Genomic DNA, 19,236 nt, shown 5'->3' on the forward strand with positions numbered 1-19,236 from the left:
ATTTTTTTGTTTGGGTACCCAATATGCACCAAATAAACATAATATAGATGTTTATTCTAAATAGTTTTTGCGGATCTACCTACTCGTACAGTCATACGTAATTGATTAAGTAATTACGTATTTATGACGTTAAACTTAAGCACTATATCCGCGTATTTTTTTATTTTAAACAGGGAATTTGTACCAAACTGGTTTTGTTTTTCACCACGTAACTGAATTAGAATGTAACACAATTATGGTTCTATGACCTAATTGAGGAAATTATTAAATTATTGCTCGCCTTGGTGGTTTATCTATACCACAACAAACTTTCATGTCTTTTTTTCGGTAAATTAATGTTAGGTCCAGATTTAATCGTTTAAACAACATTAAATAATGACCATTAGATACCATTCTCTACCGACTTATAATATACATCATCATCAAAGGACATAGTTTAGTAAATGAATATACGTATCCCAAAATTTGGCATATAATTTTCCCTGTAGAAAATTAGTTCTAAATTCATCCGCGTGGCGCTGGTATCGTTTTAAGGTACTCATTAGGTATATTGCCAAACACAGTATAATATTTGGAGACGCATTAAATTATTTATTTTATTATCTAATAAATTGTTTTTCTTTGCATGTTTATTGTTCATGTGTCCAAAAATATCGTAAAATTTTAAATATAATAAAATTACGAAATCATATTTATGGAAATAACTGATTTGATTTAGACGGAACTTTTTGGCCATGAATCTAGACCCAAACTTGAATCGCGTAGGAATTTTGACAAATTTTCCCTACAAAACTAGATCAAAATGATTGATTGTAAGTCAGAACAATCAACTCAATAACTTGCTGAAGTGTAAATAGACGTAGGTATCAATAACTTTTGCTTCCGTATTCTCTAAGACAACGGGTCTTAAATATTAGGACAAAAAACTTGCCTAGTCTACAACTTTTTTAATAACTCTATTCGCACTAATCGACAGCCTATGTCCGCATTGAATAACGGCAAAAAATCTTAAAACAAAGCTTAATGTAACCGACTAGATTTTAGACTACATAGTTACTTTATAAAAAAATAATAAGTATTTTCTATATTTCTTATACAAAAAATAAGTATCTAACTAGCTATGTAATAATACGTGTATTTTGTAATGTACACGCTGTTTTTTATATATCTAAGCTCAATGAAAAACAAAAATGGAATATAGGTCAGTGATTTTGTACCTATTTTGGTTTAGATAAAAACTGTTATTCTATATATTATATAAATAAAAACATTTGTTTTTCTGTTTCCCTGTGTCATATTTTTATCAGAAGGGTCGGCACGGTATGAAGTTAAAATGGAAAAATGATAGTAATTTTATGGGATGTGATTGAAATCTGCCCTTCGCCGAACGCAAGCGATAACGCTTTACGTATTTGGTGCACGAGAAAATCACAAAGAAACATCGGGTCATGTTATGGTGAGTAGATTAATCGAGAACAAGGACATTACTTATAAATAAGAATAATTTATATGACAATACTTATATGATTCTTACGTTTTTACTACCTACTCTGAAAAGTACCCCTTTTAAAAAATAAATTAAGTACTAAATTAACTGTACGCGCCATTTGTTATGGGGTGGCGCGGCGGTGATTGTTGTATTTACTATACTTTTACTGTTTTTATTTTTTTTTATAATTTGTTTCTCCGTATATTACTAACACTAGTCTATAAGAACATTGTTACTAACTAAATGGACACCATGATTATGATTATGATAAATAGGTAACTTTTACTACAAAAAAACATGGGAAGATAGAATTTACAGAGAATCTGAGTCATCATCCGCATGCACACGCATCTATCTACTTCTAAACACAAACAAAACATCTTTCGTTTCACTTTCTTCCACATTCAAGAAACTTATCGTACTAAAACCGACATTAATACTGCAATAAATCTAATAACCGCAAATATTAATCACCGGTTTACAGGTCATTAATCACCGATCAATTAATCAGCCACCTCGAAGTAATCGCTACGTTACGCAACACGATAACACGGTAATCTTGACATTCAGTATCGATAATGAGAGTGCAAGTAGTGCCACACAAAGTCTGCCTCGTTGGTCGAGTGGTGGGCAAAGTATTACTGGGTTTTTTTCAGTCTTACGAAACATTCTCAGTAGTAGCACGGAGCCATTTTATAGGGGTAAAACCATCTAATGACTTCTCTCGGCTTGCGCGAGGCGAGAGGGAGTGTCAGACTCTTACTAACTAAAAACCACCCTGTTCCTACTCCTGCTTTTCCAGCCGGGACCCAGGATCAAGTATCAGCCTTACTGGGCTGGAATTGTGCCCAGTATAAGGCAATAGACTCACCTCCTATTACATGGGACTTATAAAACAAATGGTGAAAAGTGGGTTAACATTGTACAGTGGCATTAGATGCCGTAATATGCCCCACTGCCCTTCGGAGATAAAAACTGCTGCTTGTAATATGATCATATGTTTATGCTGTGTAATACCCGTTTTGCCCTAATCTTAATCGCTATATGAAGACAGCAGAGTAGAATACAATATAATTGTTATCTTCTTTACTCTTTCTGTAGGTGTCGTAATGGTCGAATAAGAGAACACGTCATATTTAACGGGGACCGGACAGCGGCGCTCTCTGATAAACCTGGTCTTTGGAACTGCGGTCCCCAACGGCTTACCACATTTGGCAATCACCTTTTATGCAGAGGGTCTAAAATAGTCCAGTAGTGGACTCCCACGACTGTTAATGTCATGTAAGTTATCGTAATTGATATAACAATAGCATACATTAGAACACACGAAACACGCTAGATAATAGTTTAGCGAAAGGCGAACATCGAACTCTGGACCTTGGTATTGAACGTGAACAAGGTCCGCTCACCAGCAGCGTAAGCGCACCGCGAAATTTTGTTTAGCAATTTCAAGCCTTATTAGCTCATAGTAAGGTCTTTGCTAAAGTTACATAATATTAATAAGATTTTTTGTTTCGAATGCATTTAGGTAGCAAATGCATATTGATATGTATGTGTTTGTGTGTGTGTGTTTTATAATTAGTACATCAGGTCGGAGTCTGGATTTGGGTCTCGTAGTTCGACTTAACATCGATGGTTGAAAAGTTAATTGATCTAAGCAATATTTTTTTGTGATATTAATTATTTGGAATCATCGAATTAACTCAATTATGGCAAACATTTCTCTTAACCGTCGATATGTTTGTTTATTTGCAATGCAATGTATCAAATCGTTTTCGAATAAATAGGTATCTATAGAATTAAAACTTTAATTAAAAAAAGTTACGCTTGTATAGGTACGATCGATGTTCCATTGTTCAGATTGCTTCGTTTGCATTTTTCGTATTAAATTAACTATGTTTTGATGAAATTAATTGCACTGTTGGTGCGGTGACTGGGCAACCAGCTGCCGCGCGACGTGTAGCGGGTTCGATTCCCACACGGAGCAACTCTTTATGTGGTTTACAAATTGTTATTTTACGTCTGAGTGTCATTTGTATCTATACGAATTTGTATGTTTATAAACTTATCCACGAGACTGGAAAAAATCCTAATTTGGGGCAATATAAAAAAAAAAAAACGAAATAAGCACCACTGATTTTGGATTTGATCAAAATTTTTATTTTGACAATGACATAAATCGAGTTATTAATGTAATGTATTTATGAACTGGTTAAAATCAATCAAGAAAATAAAAGTAATGTTACACTCAGTGAATTAGAGTAGACAAGTAACCTGACCTGTTTCCTAACCTATTAAGTTAGGAAATACGTGGGTGTTCTTTCTCCCGCCCTAACCTAACTAGGTCACTCCCGCAGCGTAACTTAATGAAAACTGGATGTTTTATCGTTCTACGTCATGTCTAACTTTTCGAAGGGTTGCAAGCAGCCATAGTTTCTAGTGACTAGATTATTTCAATACGTATGTGGCGACACATTGACAAGTGACAGATGACAGATGACAGAAGTCGCACATAGACTATCGACGAGCAAATCAATGGATGACGTCACAAATATCCTGCATCGCACATATTAAGTTTGCATGCGAATTAACACGGATAGAAAATCCCAACGAACAACAGTCGGGCAGAAAGCCCGCCAGGCTGATCACCTCGCCTGGTCGGAGGATCCTCCTTTTCTTAGGGAACTTTACTCGCTGTTCCCTAAAGTGGTGACCCCCGACGTGATTGAAACCAACCTTCACGGAGCAGATCAGCACCGTCATCCTTATCGCCATCTCCCTCACCCATCACTTCTCCGCTGAGCGGTAATCAAGTCGCAGCCAACCAGCGTCCTCGGCCTCATCAGGGACCACCACACGCTACATCGAAGATATGCAGCCTGGTTCTTCCCTACGGCCTCATCAGCGTCTAGGCACAGCACTCTGCACACGGTCTGAGGACGTCTTCCTCCCGTCAACGCAGACGCCAGCCACTACGCACCTACCCTCGCAGCATCTATTCCCCGACTCACCGTGGGACACTGCGAGCCTCACTACTCCGACTCACTGGAGTATCGCCCTGCACCGGTCACCCGACTCACTGGGCATTCAGCGGCACAGTTCCGACTCACTGGAACTAGGGACATTCTACACTGGCTCTGGCACCGCTCATCTCAAGCATCGACAGCCGTCTCAACAGGATCGACCTCCGGTCTTGGGGGGGAGTGATGTGGCGACACATTGACAAGTGACAGATGACAGATGACAGAAGTCGCACATAGACTATCGACGAGCAAATCAATGGATGACGTCACAAATATCCTGCATCGCACATATTAAGTTTGCATGCGAATTAACACGGATAGAAAATCCCAACGAACAACAGTCGGGCAGAAAGCCCGCCAGGCTGATCACCTCGCCTGGTCGGAGGATCCTCCTTTTCTTAGGGAACTTTACTCGCTGTTCCCTAAACGTATATGTACTGTTCATTATCGTAATAAATAGTTAAATATCCAATGCAACATATGTATTTCACTCATTAATATGTATACATATACAGTACATACATTAGGTACCCAATACCTATGATCCTGTCCTGCATAAAAGGCAACCATTTCAGATATCAGCAAGCTGTAACTGACATTTTACAGTAAAAAATAAACATTATTCTATTAAAAACGTTGCCCCACTCTTGAATTTTCTCCTATGTCGTGGGTGCGTTTACAAACATAGAATTTCACATACATATTACACACAGACGCGAAGCAACAATTTGTGGATCACACAAGGAGTTGATCCGTTGCACGGCAGTCAGTTATCTACCCACCACACAACCGTGCAGTCAAAAAGCTTTATGTTTTAACCTAGGATTAAACTTAGGACCTCCTCGTTCCTACTACTTATTTATTCTATGGTGGTCTTCTGTTTTACCCGTCTACTCGTCTACGTAAGTATTAAACTACAGTCTTATAAGTGACAGCGTAATAATTACAACGTTGTTATGTCTAACCCTGTATTGAACCTTGACCGTGACAGTAAGTCAAGTGGAATGCGTTTGTATCGCTGTTTTATAATATTTTCTGTTGCCTTCTCGTATCTAGTGTAATGTGGTGAGTAAATCATAGGTTTCACCAACTAAGTCATAGGTAACTTTATTCTGAGAAAATCTGATATAGAAAAATAATAATGATTTTCTAGGATTTATTACCACAAGTTAATCAATGGAACTGACTGACCACGGGTTATGAATTGATATGAATTTGCAATATACGTACCGGAACTTTTACGGATTAATTGAATTTATTCCATTCGACTGCTTACAGACGAATTGGCAACAATACATACTTATTGTGAAATTGAAACGAATCTTATTCAAACGTTGTGTTTTTTATAACACTCTAAAAAAAATGTGAAGCTTAGACTAGACTTAAGATTTTTTTTTTTCTATAACTTTTGGAGCTTTGTCGATCAGCTTTGTCGGCACCATATGACCATGACGTGGCAAGTGGTGACTTCAGACACCCTGTGTAAATAAATTTAATACTTTGATATAGAAAAGTATTAAAAAAATCAACAAAGCGCATGTCATTTACCAGTTAATATGCAGACGGCAGCTTATGAAGCTACAATCCGTTAAATACATATTCAACCTTACCTATTTCGAAATTAAGTTGAAAATCTAATGCAGATCTATTGAAAAAATAGTTTAAGTTGATTTGCTGTGAGTGCGTAATAATCTTTGATACGGAGAACCTAACTCGATTATAAATCCTCCCGGATTTACAATTATTTATGAAACCTGTGTTATTATGCGTCATATTATATTTTTGTGTATTTGTAATTAGTAGGTTTATCCTTAATCCTTACATATTGTTAACTAAACTGAAATTCCCTGTCGCGTCGGTATGTCTGCATTAACGCGATAAACTCAAAAATTGCCGAACGTATTTTCGTATGGTTTTCCCTAATTAGACATTAAACCTCATCATACGATTCCTGGTGAAAACCGTCACCGGTTTATAATTTATTATAGTTTTAATGGAAAATTTACATGTTAAATAGTTTTTCAGCTTCAGAAGGCTATTGGTTCAGGATAGCTGAAAATATAGGAACAATTGTTTACAATTACAGCTACTTAATTAAAATATCTATGATAATGCAGTTTGTATGCAAATGTTGCATTGTTGTGTGGATCATGTGAACGGGTAATTTTTATTGATGAATGGGAGACTGGATACGTTAATGTTGTGATATTCACTACAAGTGGTCAAAGGTCTCTTCTCACAAGGATAAGGTTTAAGTATTAATCGCCACGCTTGCTCAATGCGGGTTGGCGATTTCAAACTTATAATGTGAAATTATAATGCCAGCTTTTCTCACGATGTTTTTCTTCACCGTTTGTCAGTGGTGTCTAAATATCTAAATAATAAATAAAATAAATTGATTTTAAATATTGCGTGACGCTACTTCTGGGTACAAGAAATGACGTACATATTTGCTCCCACTACTAAACTTTGATTCGTTTTATTTAAGTTTTATAGGACAAAATAAAAAATACGTGTCTTATATTTTTTTTCTACGTAACTGGCGAACTAAATAGATTTTTAATTTTTGTACCCCGTCATCATCCCAATAACGTTATACGAGTTTCACATACCGTCACGGTTCTTTATTACAAAGTAAAAAGTCGTTCTTAATGCGTACCCTACGCATTAAGAACGACTGGGTTATAAAATACCTATTACTGAATGAGCAAGATTTTATAACAGATTTCTAAACGGGATTGACGCCCCATAATCGGTTCATTTTATAATGTGGTTTATGAACTTAATTTTATAGCCAACGACACGTTTTTTATACTCAAAGGGGTAGGCAGAGGTGCACATTACGGCATGCCGCTATACAATGTACACCCGCTTTTCACCATGTAATAGGGGGTGAGCTTATTGCCATACACTGGGCATAGTTCCAGACTCCGTGCTACTACTGAAAAAAAAAACAAAAAACCGAATAAAGCCCGACCCGGGAATCGAACCCGAGACCCCTTGTTCGGCATTTGCACTTGCGATCAATCGACCAACGAGGCAGTCTTAATTTTATTTCAAACTTAAGCTTGAAAATGCAAAGAATGAATTACTTAGAACTAGAATTTAGTATTATTGTCCTTTTGTTTAATAGACCTTCGATGTATTCTAATGAAAGTGAGTAGGTAAGTCTAGGCGATCATTTACACAATGCTATCGATGTTGCATTAAATACATTTTAACAATACCAGTGCGTCGCCTGATTCATATCTTTTACTGATTGAATAATAAAATGTTTAGCCAAGAAAAGCTATTTTTAAAACACGTGTGTAAAGTAATCAATGAGTAATTTTTCATTAAGTATATCAAGAAAATTGAAGTAGTCTAGTTTGATGGGAAAACCAATAGGGGTGATGACGGGGTATGAGAATTAAAAATCTATTTAGTCCGTAATTGTAATAAAATACCTATAATGATTTATCTAATAAAAACTAACAAAAGAAAGATAAATTTAAACCGATACAAAGTTCGGGAATGATTCCATTTATTCCTGTCACCCTACAATCTACTCAGATTAATTAATTTATTAAAAAAGAGTATGTATTGCATTAAAAAAAACAACGTACCACGTGAGCTCTTTAATGTCTACTGCTGAACAAAAGTTGTACGCGTAAAGGGGGTTCGTCGAAATTGATTACTATTCAATAATAATTTTTCTCACACTTTTCTTTCTATGAACTAGACGGAACAAACAGACAAAAAATGTAAAAAAGGTGGGATTTAGTTGAATTTATTGTATGTATGTATATTCATATACATGTAGTTATTGAATTTAAGTTTATTTATTAGTCTAGATACCTAAATAAAACATGGATACAATGTAAGGAAACAAAAATGACCCCAATCCAGCCATTGTTTACAGCTACTAACGAACAAGGGATCGATCAACAATGCCAAATAGCACCGTTTAAATTTAGAACAGTCCGCATTCAAAATGCATCTACTACTATTTTAGGATGAATGCCATAGTTTCTCTTCTTTGATCGTAATAAAAAAAAATATTGTGACATAAACAATAATCGATGGTAATGAAAACTTTTTACGATTTTTTCTATTTAGTTTTTTTATAATAATGTACAAGGCGTTTAGTTGATAATTATGGGAATTATATAAAATGTAAGAATGTAGTATCTTATTAATAGTAATGGCAATAATAGCTGCAACACAGTTATAACACTGACCTAGTTATCAATTATTATGTTATTGATAGGTACATATTATTAGATAAATTGACTCGAGATGAACAGTGGACATCAAGGTGAGACATCTGTTATATTAATGGGAAATTGCTACCTAAGACTTGGGCATAAAAATCAATTTTATGTGGCAATATAACAATGCAATATAATAATGTTATTAAAACGTACGCAAATAAAACATATTTCTAATGGAAATAAAATAGAAACTGTATGATTGATTAAATTATTTTTATGATCCGTGAATTTATATTGATTAAGTACAGTACGTTATTTATTAAAGACACGTTCAAAGGTACGTGAAAATTTAACTTGTTTAAGTTACGTTAGCGTGAAATTTACGCTAATTAACCAATTATTGAATTTTATTTTTTGCTTTCGTTTATTGACGGTAGATTTATTCTTTTATGAGTACCTTCCGAGGCTTACTTTTACAAGCTGTAGTATAGTATATTATAAAATGTATTTTTAGTGTTTATTATTGCAGTTGTGTATATGTTTTCCATTCATTTTCATATGTACTTACCGTGTATTTATTGATCCTTGCATTTTCAAGCTCGAAACGCCCCTTTTCTTTCAAATTCACAATATTTCTAGCACTAGCAACAGCCATATTGATAAATTATTAATTGTTTATGGTTAAAAAGAAATAAAAAACAATAAGATCTGTCACTTTTCGCGCGCAAATACGGGTGCGTTCCGTCTCCCAGCGTTCCTCGCGCCGAGATTCCAAATTCGAATGGTTGCGAAACAGAGCGCTTCTTTTATATAAAAGCTGTAACGTTCTAGCTACATAGACTCGAATGCGCCCCCGCGCTCTTGTTCCTTTCATTCTGTTCTGCACAGATTATGCAAGCGAACGTACTCGTGTCCCACTTTAATATTTTATCTAAACAAATCTGGCATACACAGGATTGGTTTGGAAAATATGTAACAGGAGTAAAAAGGCTTAATTGTTTGTTTATTTTATGATATGCGCATTCATATTAGACTATCTATAATTTTATGGCAATAAAATTTATTAACGATAACCCAAGTATAGGCTAAATTGCAGAACTAACTAAACCAACAATTAAAATTATAATGATATTTGTTTAATAGAATATTATTAAGAATAATTACAATTGCGTTTCGATTTAGTGCCTACTGTATTTTACAAGCAATTACTATTAATAAGGTAATAAATAAATATTCTATCTACCTACTTATACATAAGTATTAAGTACACATCTCAAAACAAAAACTAAAAGGTATTAAGGTTCCCCTGTTCTGTTCATTGAAAAATTATTATTGATGAAAATATTGAAAATACTAAAATGTACGGCATTTTAGATTTTTTGCGTACCTATTTAATAGTTACGTATCCCATATCAATTTTTATGTATGTGTTGATGAAGTTTTCTAATCAATACTATGCATCCTCAATTTATGAGGCAATATACGTAAATATACATAAAATATAATAAGTAACCTATATATCTGTATGTTATGCTACGTAAGCTATGAAAAAATCTTTATTTAGTGCATAGATTTTTTTGGAACAACTCATGTGTTTGTAAACACATTATGGACAAAAGAAATTCTAAAGCTTACATCCATACATTAATGCACGCTTTGGTCCATGGGGTTGACAGTAACCAGAGGTCTTTTGTGGAGAAAAAAGTATATCTAAGCGTTTAGCAACAAAATATGCTGCGCAGCTGACAATGAGCGTCTGGCAGTACCAGGTAAGCCTGTAATGAACTCTGCGCTTCTGTTACTAGCTACTTCAAACATTCATGAATTTGGTTGTGTAGTATTTTGTGAGGTTGATAAATATTTTTTTTTTCTACATACATACATACATATAACACAGAGACTATGGGACGCCAATACTACGAATTTTACAACCTCTTTCTCTTTGTCAATAGTCATCAGTCTTTTTAAACATGCTCGTCTGTTAAGGGTATGTCATATTTCATTATATTTTGTATTACAGATGACATGTATTTTTAGTATTATACATACGTGCATATGTGTTTGCACGGCAAACGCATAACTATTTTCGATGAAAGTATAGTGCTTTTTCCTTTAAGTTTTTATTCGCCTTTCGAACAGAGCGTATTTATTAAGATGTGTTTAAAACGAATATTAGTCTTAACATCATTGTTGCACTATATTGCGTGATCAAAGTGACCGTAAAGATGCGATAAATATTATAAGCTATTGTCTTCCTAAATGGACTTCACGAAATTATCTTTGGACAATAATAGGTTTACAAGAAACCCTTATCTATAAAGGTTCATTAATTAGATAAATTAATACTATTACAGCATTCGAGAGTATGAAAACACTACATTAACTCTTAGAAGAAACTACTGTAACACTAATAGACTCATAATTGGAATATAAATCTGACTGCTTCACGCCTATAAGCTTAAGTTACAAGTGGATATGGTTTAAATGCATTGCTATTAAGTATGGCACTTATAGCGGTTTTACAATAATTTGTAAGACTTTTGTAACTCCCGTAGGTTTAAGACGCACACTTCTCATGCATGGGGTGCATGTTCGAAACCTAGCAACGGCAAAGTAAGTACCAATGTGACTTTTTCCGAGTTATATGTACTTTCTAAGATTATTTAGTAACCGCTGACTAGCGGTGAAGGAAAAACATTGTGAGGAAATCTGAGCTTATAATTTCTGATCACCACGATTTAAAACTTAAAAGTTTCAAGCTGATTAATGTTCGAGCCTGTGCTTATAATTTTATTCTGTCCTATAAGAACTATAATAGTTAAAGTCGAGTACAAACGAACTCAGTGTAACCTGTTATAAGCTTGGGGTAGCAAAACCTGGAGCCACTCTGAGTGAGTAACAAGTGCTGTAAGACTGTAAACCATGAACTATTGGGAATATTACATATCACACATTATTTGGGAAAGTTCATAAAACATATTGAATAGGTAAATCCCTACAAGAAAGAAGCTTTACAAATTATAATCATTATTCTTCAGCCAACCTTCGCTAGTAATATTCAGTAATAAATCGCAACGGCATACTTATGCTAAAAAGGTAATGGTACAATGGCGTAAACCAATAAACATTAATTAATAGAATTAAACAAATTAATTGGACATAAAACAATGATACCTTTGTACCTTGTTTGAAAATAATTATCTCATTGACGTATGTACATTATTGAATTATTCAAAAAGCATAAAATTTTTCAAAGCAGGATTTATTACAAAATTGCATCTGATCTGTGATTGAATGCAACTCCACACGCGAATGGCTACATTGTTTAGTACGTAATTATAGTACCTAATAATCAATTAAAATTATTGTAGTGTTAATTGCACTGTTAGGCAAATTTTAACCAATGTACCAATGTGTTTATGTACCAATTCACTAAGGATATAAGCTGATATGAGTAGTTGTAATGAATTCAATTTAGTATGTTTCAGTTATTCTTGGTACTACTGTCTTATTTTATAAAATTCTTGAATATGACTGCCTCATTGGTCGAGTGGTCGCAAGTCCGACTGCCGGACAAGAGGTCTCAGGTTCGATTCTCGGGTCGGGCATAGGATTGCTGGGCTTTTTTCAGTAGTAGCACGGAGTCTTGAATTATCCCCAGTATATGGAAATAGGCTCACACGGGATATACATATTACATGGGACTTATAACACAAATGGTGAAATGTTGGTGTACATTGTACAGCGGCATTACGTGCCGTAATGTGCAACTTTGCCTACCCCTTTTCTCCAATATATAATAAAGTAGACAACATATTTTACAGATACAGATGGTATTGATATTAAACTCCTAACTATGAATATAAACTATGAGAACTTTGACATTGCAAATTGAATAAAACAAGAGCTCAAGTCGACCCGGAAACTTCGGGCTAGCAACCGCTTTTGACTCACGACACTAGACCGACGAGGCGGTCCATACAGTATAAATGTTATTATCGACTATATTCGATTGGTACAAAGCGTTTGTACCACAACAAATTCGCTAGAATGATAACGATATGTTATACTTTAGACTATACGGTGGATGCGGTGACTGGGCAACCGGCTGCCGCGCAACGTGTAGCCGGAGGTTTCGATTCCCGCACGGAGCAACTCTTTGTGTGGTCCACAAATTGTTGTTTTGGGTGTGATGTGTTTGTGAACTTGTATGTTTCTAAACGACACGTTTTCACCCACGACACAAGAGAAAATCCTAATGTGGGGCAATGTTTAAATAATATATATATAAGAAAATCTCCCGTAATTATATCGTTATGTTATACTTTTACTGCACGGTTGGCGCGGTGGTCCACAAAGAGATGTGAACTTGTATGTTTGTAAGAAATCGGTGGGGCAAGGTATTGTAAAACCAAAAAAAAGATAAAGGATTTGGATTAAGATCGGTTATTGAAATTAACAGTGTGTGAATAACATCGTTAAGAAGGGAGCTCCAATTTTTAAGATAGCACTATCATAATATAATATAGAATTACAATATAAACTACAAGCTTGTACCAGCAAGCTGGACAGGCAGCCAATCAAAATCTGGTCTGACTACAAAGTCAAAGTCAAAATCCTTTCCTTCAACAAGATCAATCAAAGTATAACCATATTCGTAGTTTAGTAAAGCGTCAAATAATAAATTTAACATTTGCCTATCGCTCCTTTAGCTTTTAGATCCTTCATCAGTAACTTAGCCACGAAGCCAACCAGTTACCAGGTACGTATAATAAACAAATCATGAATAATTCAGTTTGTTAACCAACAACTAACTGTGCTAATAGACACGCGAACAACAACCTACAGTTTGTTTTGTTACAAACAAGAAGACGGACACAAAGCAATGCTTTAGTTGTTTAGTTGCATGAACGCATCACTCCAATTACCTGTCGGCATTAGGTATAATTACATTAAATAGATGTACACACTTTAATTGTGTTTCGAACTACGTAGGTAGGTGATGTTTTATAAGGAATCACATCGGGATATATACTTGCAGATCATTTGATCTATCACATGATAGTACAAAAAACCAATAAAAATAAATACAAAGATACATGTATGTATACAATGTTTCCAATCTCATACATTAGTAGTGAACGTTATCAGCACAAATCAGGTACAATTCCATTGACGTTCAGAGAATTTTTTAAGAAACTAAACACTTAATATCACTTTTTCCGATCTGGGAATACCGGACACTCCTTGGTCAGCAGTCGCACTTGTTACTCCCTAAACAATGAGGTAAGATAAGGTTAGTAACGAGTAACTTACTTAATTTAAAGAAATAAGTAATATGTAGGTAGCTACAAGCACATTGGGTGTTGGCTACGACTCCGTAGCACCGTAGCCAAATTCGTAGCATCTTTATTTTTAAGTGTGCTACGCCAAACTTTTTGTATGTTGTAGGTATATTTGTGTTAATTTTTGTACATACCTATATATGGTATGTAAGATGAATCAGTATCATGTTATTTGAACTGTCTTTGTGTTGCAAACGAGTGCCATTGACACAATTCTAGACGCCAAAGGTCAGAGAAAACGTTTTCTCATATAAACACTACTAAGACCAACACACGCCTTAAAGAGACATCAGACCACCACTGATGGGGCCCAGTAGGGCTGATGCCTGATCCGGAGCTGCGGACTACCTAGTGGGTTTACCTGGGTTCCGGCTCGAAAAGCAGGAGTACCGACCTACCGTGTACTGATCTCTATTCTTTTGACCAAGAAACTACAAATATATAGGTATATACATACCTTCCTAGATTTAGAACAGTCAGTTGTATAAATAGTAGCACATAATTTTTAATTATACGTCGTAGTAGTCGCAGTCGTTATTAAATGCACTTTGGTATTATTAATATGAATAAATGTGCTTAATATGAGATGAATCAATAATAATTAAATACGCTTAGCACTTCGGTATTGTGGCAGTAATACGTAACTACTTAGATTCATAGCGTACCTAGGTATATGCTAATTAATAGTAATAAAAGATAAGTACTTTTTGATACGAGGATAAAGTTCATAAAATGTTTGAATGAGTAGATAGATGATTTAAAAATCACTGATTAGATTCCTTTGAAACATTTAGGTTAGTTTTCGTGCATTTATTTTGACAATTTTGTTGCCAGCCTGATTGTGAGAGGTTCGGCAGTGAAGTTATTAAGTTCGAGTTTATTATTGATCAAGTTCAAAAGAAGCGTTTACAACGCTATGGTTTTAAGTGTGGGTGAGTCATGCTTCGGCACGAATGGGCCGGCTCGACAGAAGTGATACCACGGCCTCATAGAAAACCGACGTGAAACAACGTTTGTGTTGTGTGAGTGAGATTACCAGTTACCCAATTACTTTCCCAATCTTCCTAATCCCCGATTTTCCAACAACCCTTAAATTCCTAACCCCCAAAAGGCCGGCAACGCACTTGAATTTTGGTAATCCATGGGAGGCGGCAATTGCTTATCATCAGGTGATCCGTCCGCTCATTTACTGGCTTATATCATAAAAACCCCCGTTTTGAGAATAATCTTTTGCTTGTGGTACGTAAAGAAGGTATTTCAAATGTCTAATAGTAGCAGAAAGCCATTAAAACTGCGCAATTGTTTGATTGATGGACTATTATAACTTTGTCGTTTGACTGCCTCGAGTAATCCGTGGAGTACATACATTTATATTAACTTTATAATTATAGATAAGGTGACGCACAAAAACCTCGCTATACAATTAATCATTATGCCACATCTACATTACTTTTCCGAAGTAATCGTTGTTTCCAAGTTTCGTGGAATATCTCCATAGAATAACATAGTTTTAATTAAAACCTTCAACAAACCACAGTTTAGTGCAAGTTAATGAGAGTTATTAAATAGATTTTATGACAAAAGTTACTTAGCATACTTTGTAATGGGTCACTGTGGAAGTAGGTAATATCTATTAGTCCTAGATTAGACCTTTGTACCAGGTAACGAGACTAGGCTCATGGGAGACGCACGTCTCCTTAGCGATGTGATGTAACAGACGTTGTACTGTGGGAGCTCCGGAGCAGGTCTACTAAGAGGACCCGGTGCTCCTTACAGGTGTTGAGGGTGGTTTTAGTGTGGTTAATTAAAATACCATAATTCCACATCCCCAAAAAGCTAGGCGCCTTTTGAGGTTTCCCCCGTCAGTCATCTTGAAGGATAAACGTGGGTAATGAGACTATCATCTAAGCAATTATCATAATGCACTGCTATAAAATTTAGCGTCTTTTACTGAGATTTTCAACATCATACAATTATGTTTACTTTCCCAAGGGTTACAACGTGGTGGCTTCAAGTCTCCAGTGATCATATGTTATAATATTATAATTTCCTTATGGGTAATATTAAAGTAATTATTCTTTCATTATTATCCATCAAGTTCACTTAAGAGAATATTGTTTTATCTCATGCCTCATTATTCAGACGCTAGTACTCACAACCGCGTAAGAAACAACAAGTTTGAAGTAGCGCAGTCTAATTTGTTCCAATTTTTAATTAGCTACTGCTACAGTGATCATAACAACATTTCGTAGAAACAACTGGAATAAGCCTAATGGACTCAATTTTGCAAAGTCACATAATAGTGATGGATGACTTTTTGTTTGTCTGAATCAAATTGATTATTGTTAAAAAAACGTTTCATTTAAGAGACGTAGCCTACCGTACGATTCGGCGAATAAATTCTTGCAGTAACTAGCAAGAATATACTCGTAGTTAAAAAGTTCTCGTAGTATATATTCTTTTCATTAATATTATACTTATATATGTTTCCCTTTGTTAAACCGCCACTGGTATCGTGTATTTGTCTTACATAGTCAGTGACCCTGGTCTCCTGCACCATGGTTTTGTGCTCCATGTATTTCTTTTTTATTTAATGTTGTTTATGCTATTTCATAGGACATTGACAAAGAATGACATAGATAGGACATAAAATAAGACACCTTTTGCACTGTTACGGAGGGGACTAATGGAGGACGTGCATTAAGGCGGCTACTCGAAATCGCAACGTACCTACTTAATTCGATAAACATTGTAAAACATATTCTTGTTCACATATTCACCATACACTACATAACATGATTCATATATAACTGTATCTCCACAAACTAGTGGCGGCGTTGATTACAGCTGTGTGTTTGTACAACTGAATCTACTTCTATCTAAAAGCTGTTTCACCGTAGTGAAAGCGAGCTCTCCCCTTTCACCCTCATTCCCCATCCCGAGTTGTAGAGCTATAAAGTTTATTTTGAAAATGGAGGTGTAAAATATTTTTGTTGCTTCGTGTGTTACATTCATACATTACAAAAACATAAACGATTTTAAGATCCATTTACTGCCAGACTTACACGTAGCTGTAAGCAAAATTTAAAGGTCTAGATTGATTAAAAAATAAGCTTAAATAAAACAGCGTAGGTTTTTACTCAACTTCAAAAAAAGAGGTTCTCTGTTCGTGCTGTATGTATGTTTGTTTGTGCGCAATTGTCTCACAATTACCCAAACTGATATTGATGCGGTTTTCAGAAAAGTTATTGTGTAACACTTTAGAGCAAGTTTTCATATATTAACCGACTTCAACAACAAAATTTAAAATCTACACTCCATATACGATATAATTATGTAAATGAGAATGAATTTGCGATTAAACCTTAATACCTACGTAAGTATTGATTAAGAACCAATAACTTCATTATTCAGGAACAACTGAACGAGTCAATGTTTACATCGATCATATTGTAAAATTGTAAATGAGTAGGAAACTGGTCTAGATATCCTTTTATCTAGAATGCCTAGTGACATGACATGTATTGTTGTACCGGAACTACGGAAGGCGGAACCACTACCTACCGATTTAAGATTTATGTCTCATCTAACCTCATAATTATTATACACCTACCTATACTGTATAGGTAGATAAGTATGTTTTTGTCATCGGCTTTGCTCGTATCAGAAAAAGAAAACGTAAATAAATTATAATTGATACTATAGATTTTAGTAGTTCATCTTAGATATTTCAGTAATAAAGAACTATACTTAAATATTATTCTTCTTCTTAAAAAAATATTAGTAAATAAATAACTAAATATTCAATCACCACCGCCCATGGACATCCGAAACACCAGACGTGTTACAAATGCATTGCCGGTCTTTTGGAGGTTAGGAATTTAAGGGTTGTTGGGGAATCGGGGATTGGGGAATGGGCCTCCGGTAACCTCTCTTTTACAACGAAACACAACACAAGCGTTGTTTCGCGTTGGTTTTCTGTGAGGCCGTGGTATTACTCCGGTTGAGCTGGCCCATTCGTACCGAAGTATGGCTCTCCCACACTTAACTTGAAGATTAAATATTATAAAAAGTATCAGTGATCATAATATTGCCAGAATCTGCACTTGGAAACTTGCAGCCTTTGTAAGAGACACACAAACAAAATTACATTCCTATTTACAGCTATATACCTAGGTTTTAAATTGTACTTCTCAACAGTTTACTTATTCCAAACAATATAAATGTGCAATGTGTAGAGTCTTGTATTAAATATTATGTACAACATATTATGTACTTATATACCTACTTCCGTGGTTCATGCCAGGCTATTAATAGTAATAGCTTATCTAGTCACATTAGCCATTGTTATTCACAATCTCGCAAGGTTTTATCGTCTAATAACTAGTTATAACTAGTTTATAGTCGAGTTTAGCTGTAACCTAGGTCTTTATGTTCTGAAAGACTAATTAAAAAGTCACGTGTTTGTTACTCATGATTAAACACGTGGTTAGTCGAAATAAAATCGATTGTTGTAAAAGTTTATTACTTTGCCAACGAAAAAATTGTATTGTGTCTCAATCAAAAGTCATCACACTTTTATTTCGTTTTTGAAAGAACGTTGCGCCACACTAGGAATGTCTCCTGTGTCGTGGGTGCGTTTACAAACATATAAGTTCACATACACATGATACTGAGACCCAAAACAACAATTTATGGATCACACGAAGAGTTGCTTCGTGCGGGAATCGACACCACTACACGTTGCGTGGCAGCAGGTTGCCCAGCCACCGCGCCAACCGTGCTGTCACATAACATTATATCTGTCACTTCAATTAATTGACGATCGATTTTCTTTTGTTTTTTCTACATTTTCCTGCAATAATAAATTATAATTATTGTCATGTAATTGCAAATTGCTGTCGCTATTTTTCGCATTCCTATGCGTAGTAAAGTGGCTCGCACGCGTTTTACTCGTAGTAGTAAATATATTAACTGTTATAACATAATAATATAAACACTAAAGTATATTGTTGCTTGAGTTTATAACTTTTAATTACGATTATCATTACAGAGAACCTCAAAGACAACCGATGTAAAACGACACTTGCGTTGTTGAAGTGAGGTTACCAGAGGCCCAATTACCCTCCTTCCTATTCATCTCAATCCCCGATTCCCCAACAATCCTTAAATTCCAAACCCCCAAA

General features: G+C 35.1%; 1 protein-coding gene across 3 annotated transcripts in view; it reads right to left on the reverse strand.

Moving 5' to 3' along the window:
* Window positions 1-19,236, reverse strand: part of LOC118267609 (arylalkylamine N-acetyltransferase 1) — a 55,963-nt gene that overhangs the window by 19,784 nt on the left and 16,943 nt on the right. For 2 of the 3 annotated variants that reach the window (XM_050694040.1, XM_050694041.1), the window contains exon 1: window positions 9,274-9,512. The exons of the other annotated variant lie outside the window; for it this stretch is intronic. In XM_050694040.1, coding sequence (XP_050549997.1) covers window positions 9,274-9,360 — 87 coding nt within the window. In that variant the 5' untranslated portion in view covers window positions 9,361-9,512. Of the gene's footprint in view, window positions 1-9,273; window positions 9,513-19,236 lie in introns of those variants that run through there. 3 annotated transcript variants of the gene reach the window in all.

The sequence above is a fragment of the Spodoptera frugiperda genome, chromosome 6 (genome assembly GCF_023101765.2).
Source record: "Spodoptera frugiperda isolate SF20-4 chromosome 6, AGI-APGP_CSIRO_Sfru_2.0, whole genome shotgun sequence".
NCBI lineage: Eukaryota > Metazoa > Arthropoda > Insecta > Lepidoptera > Noctuidae > Spodoptera > Spodoptera frugiperda.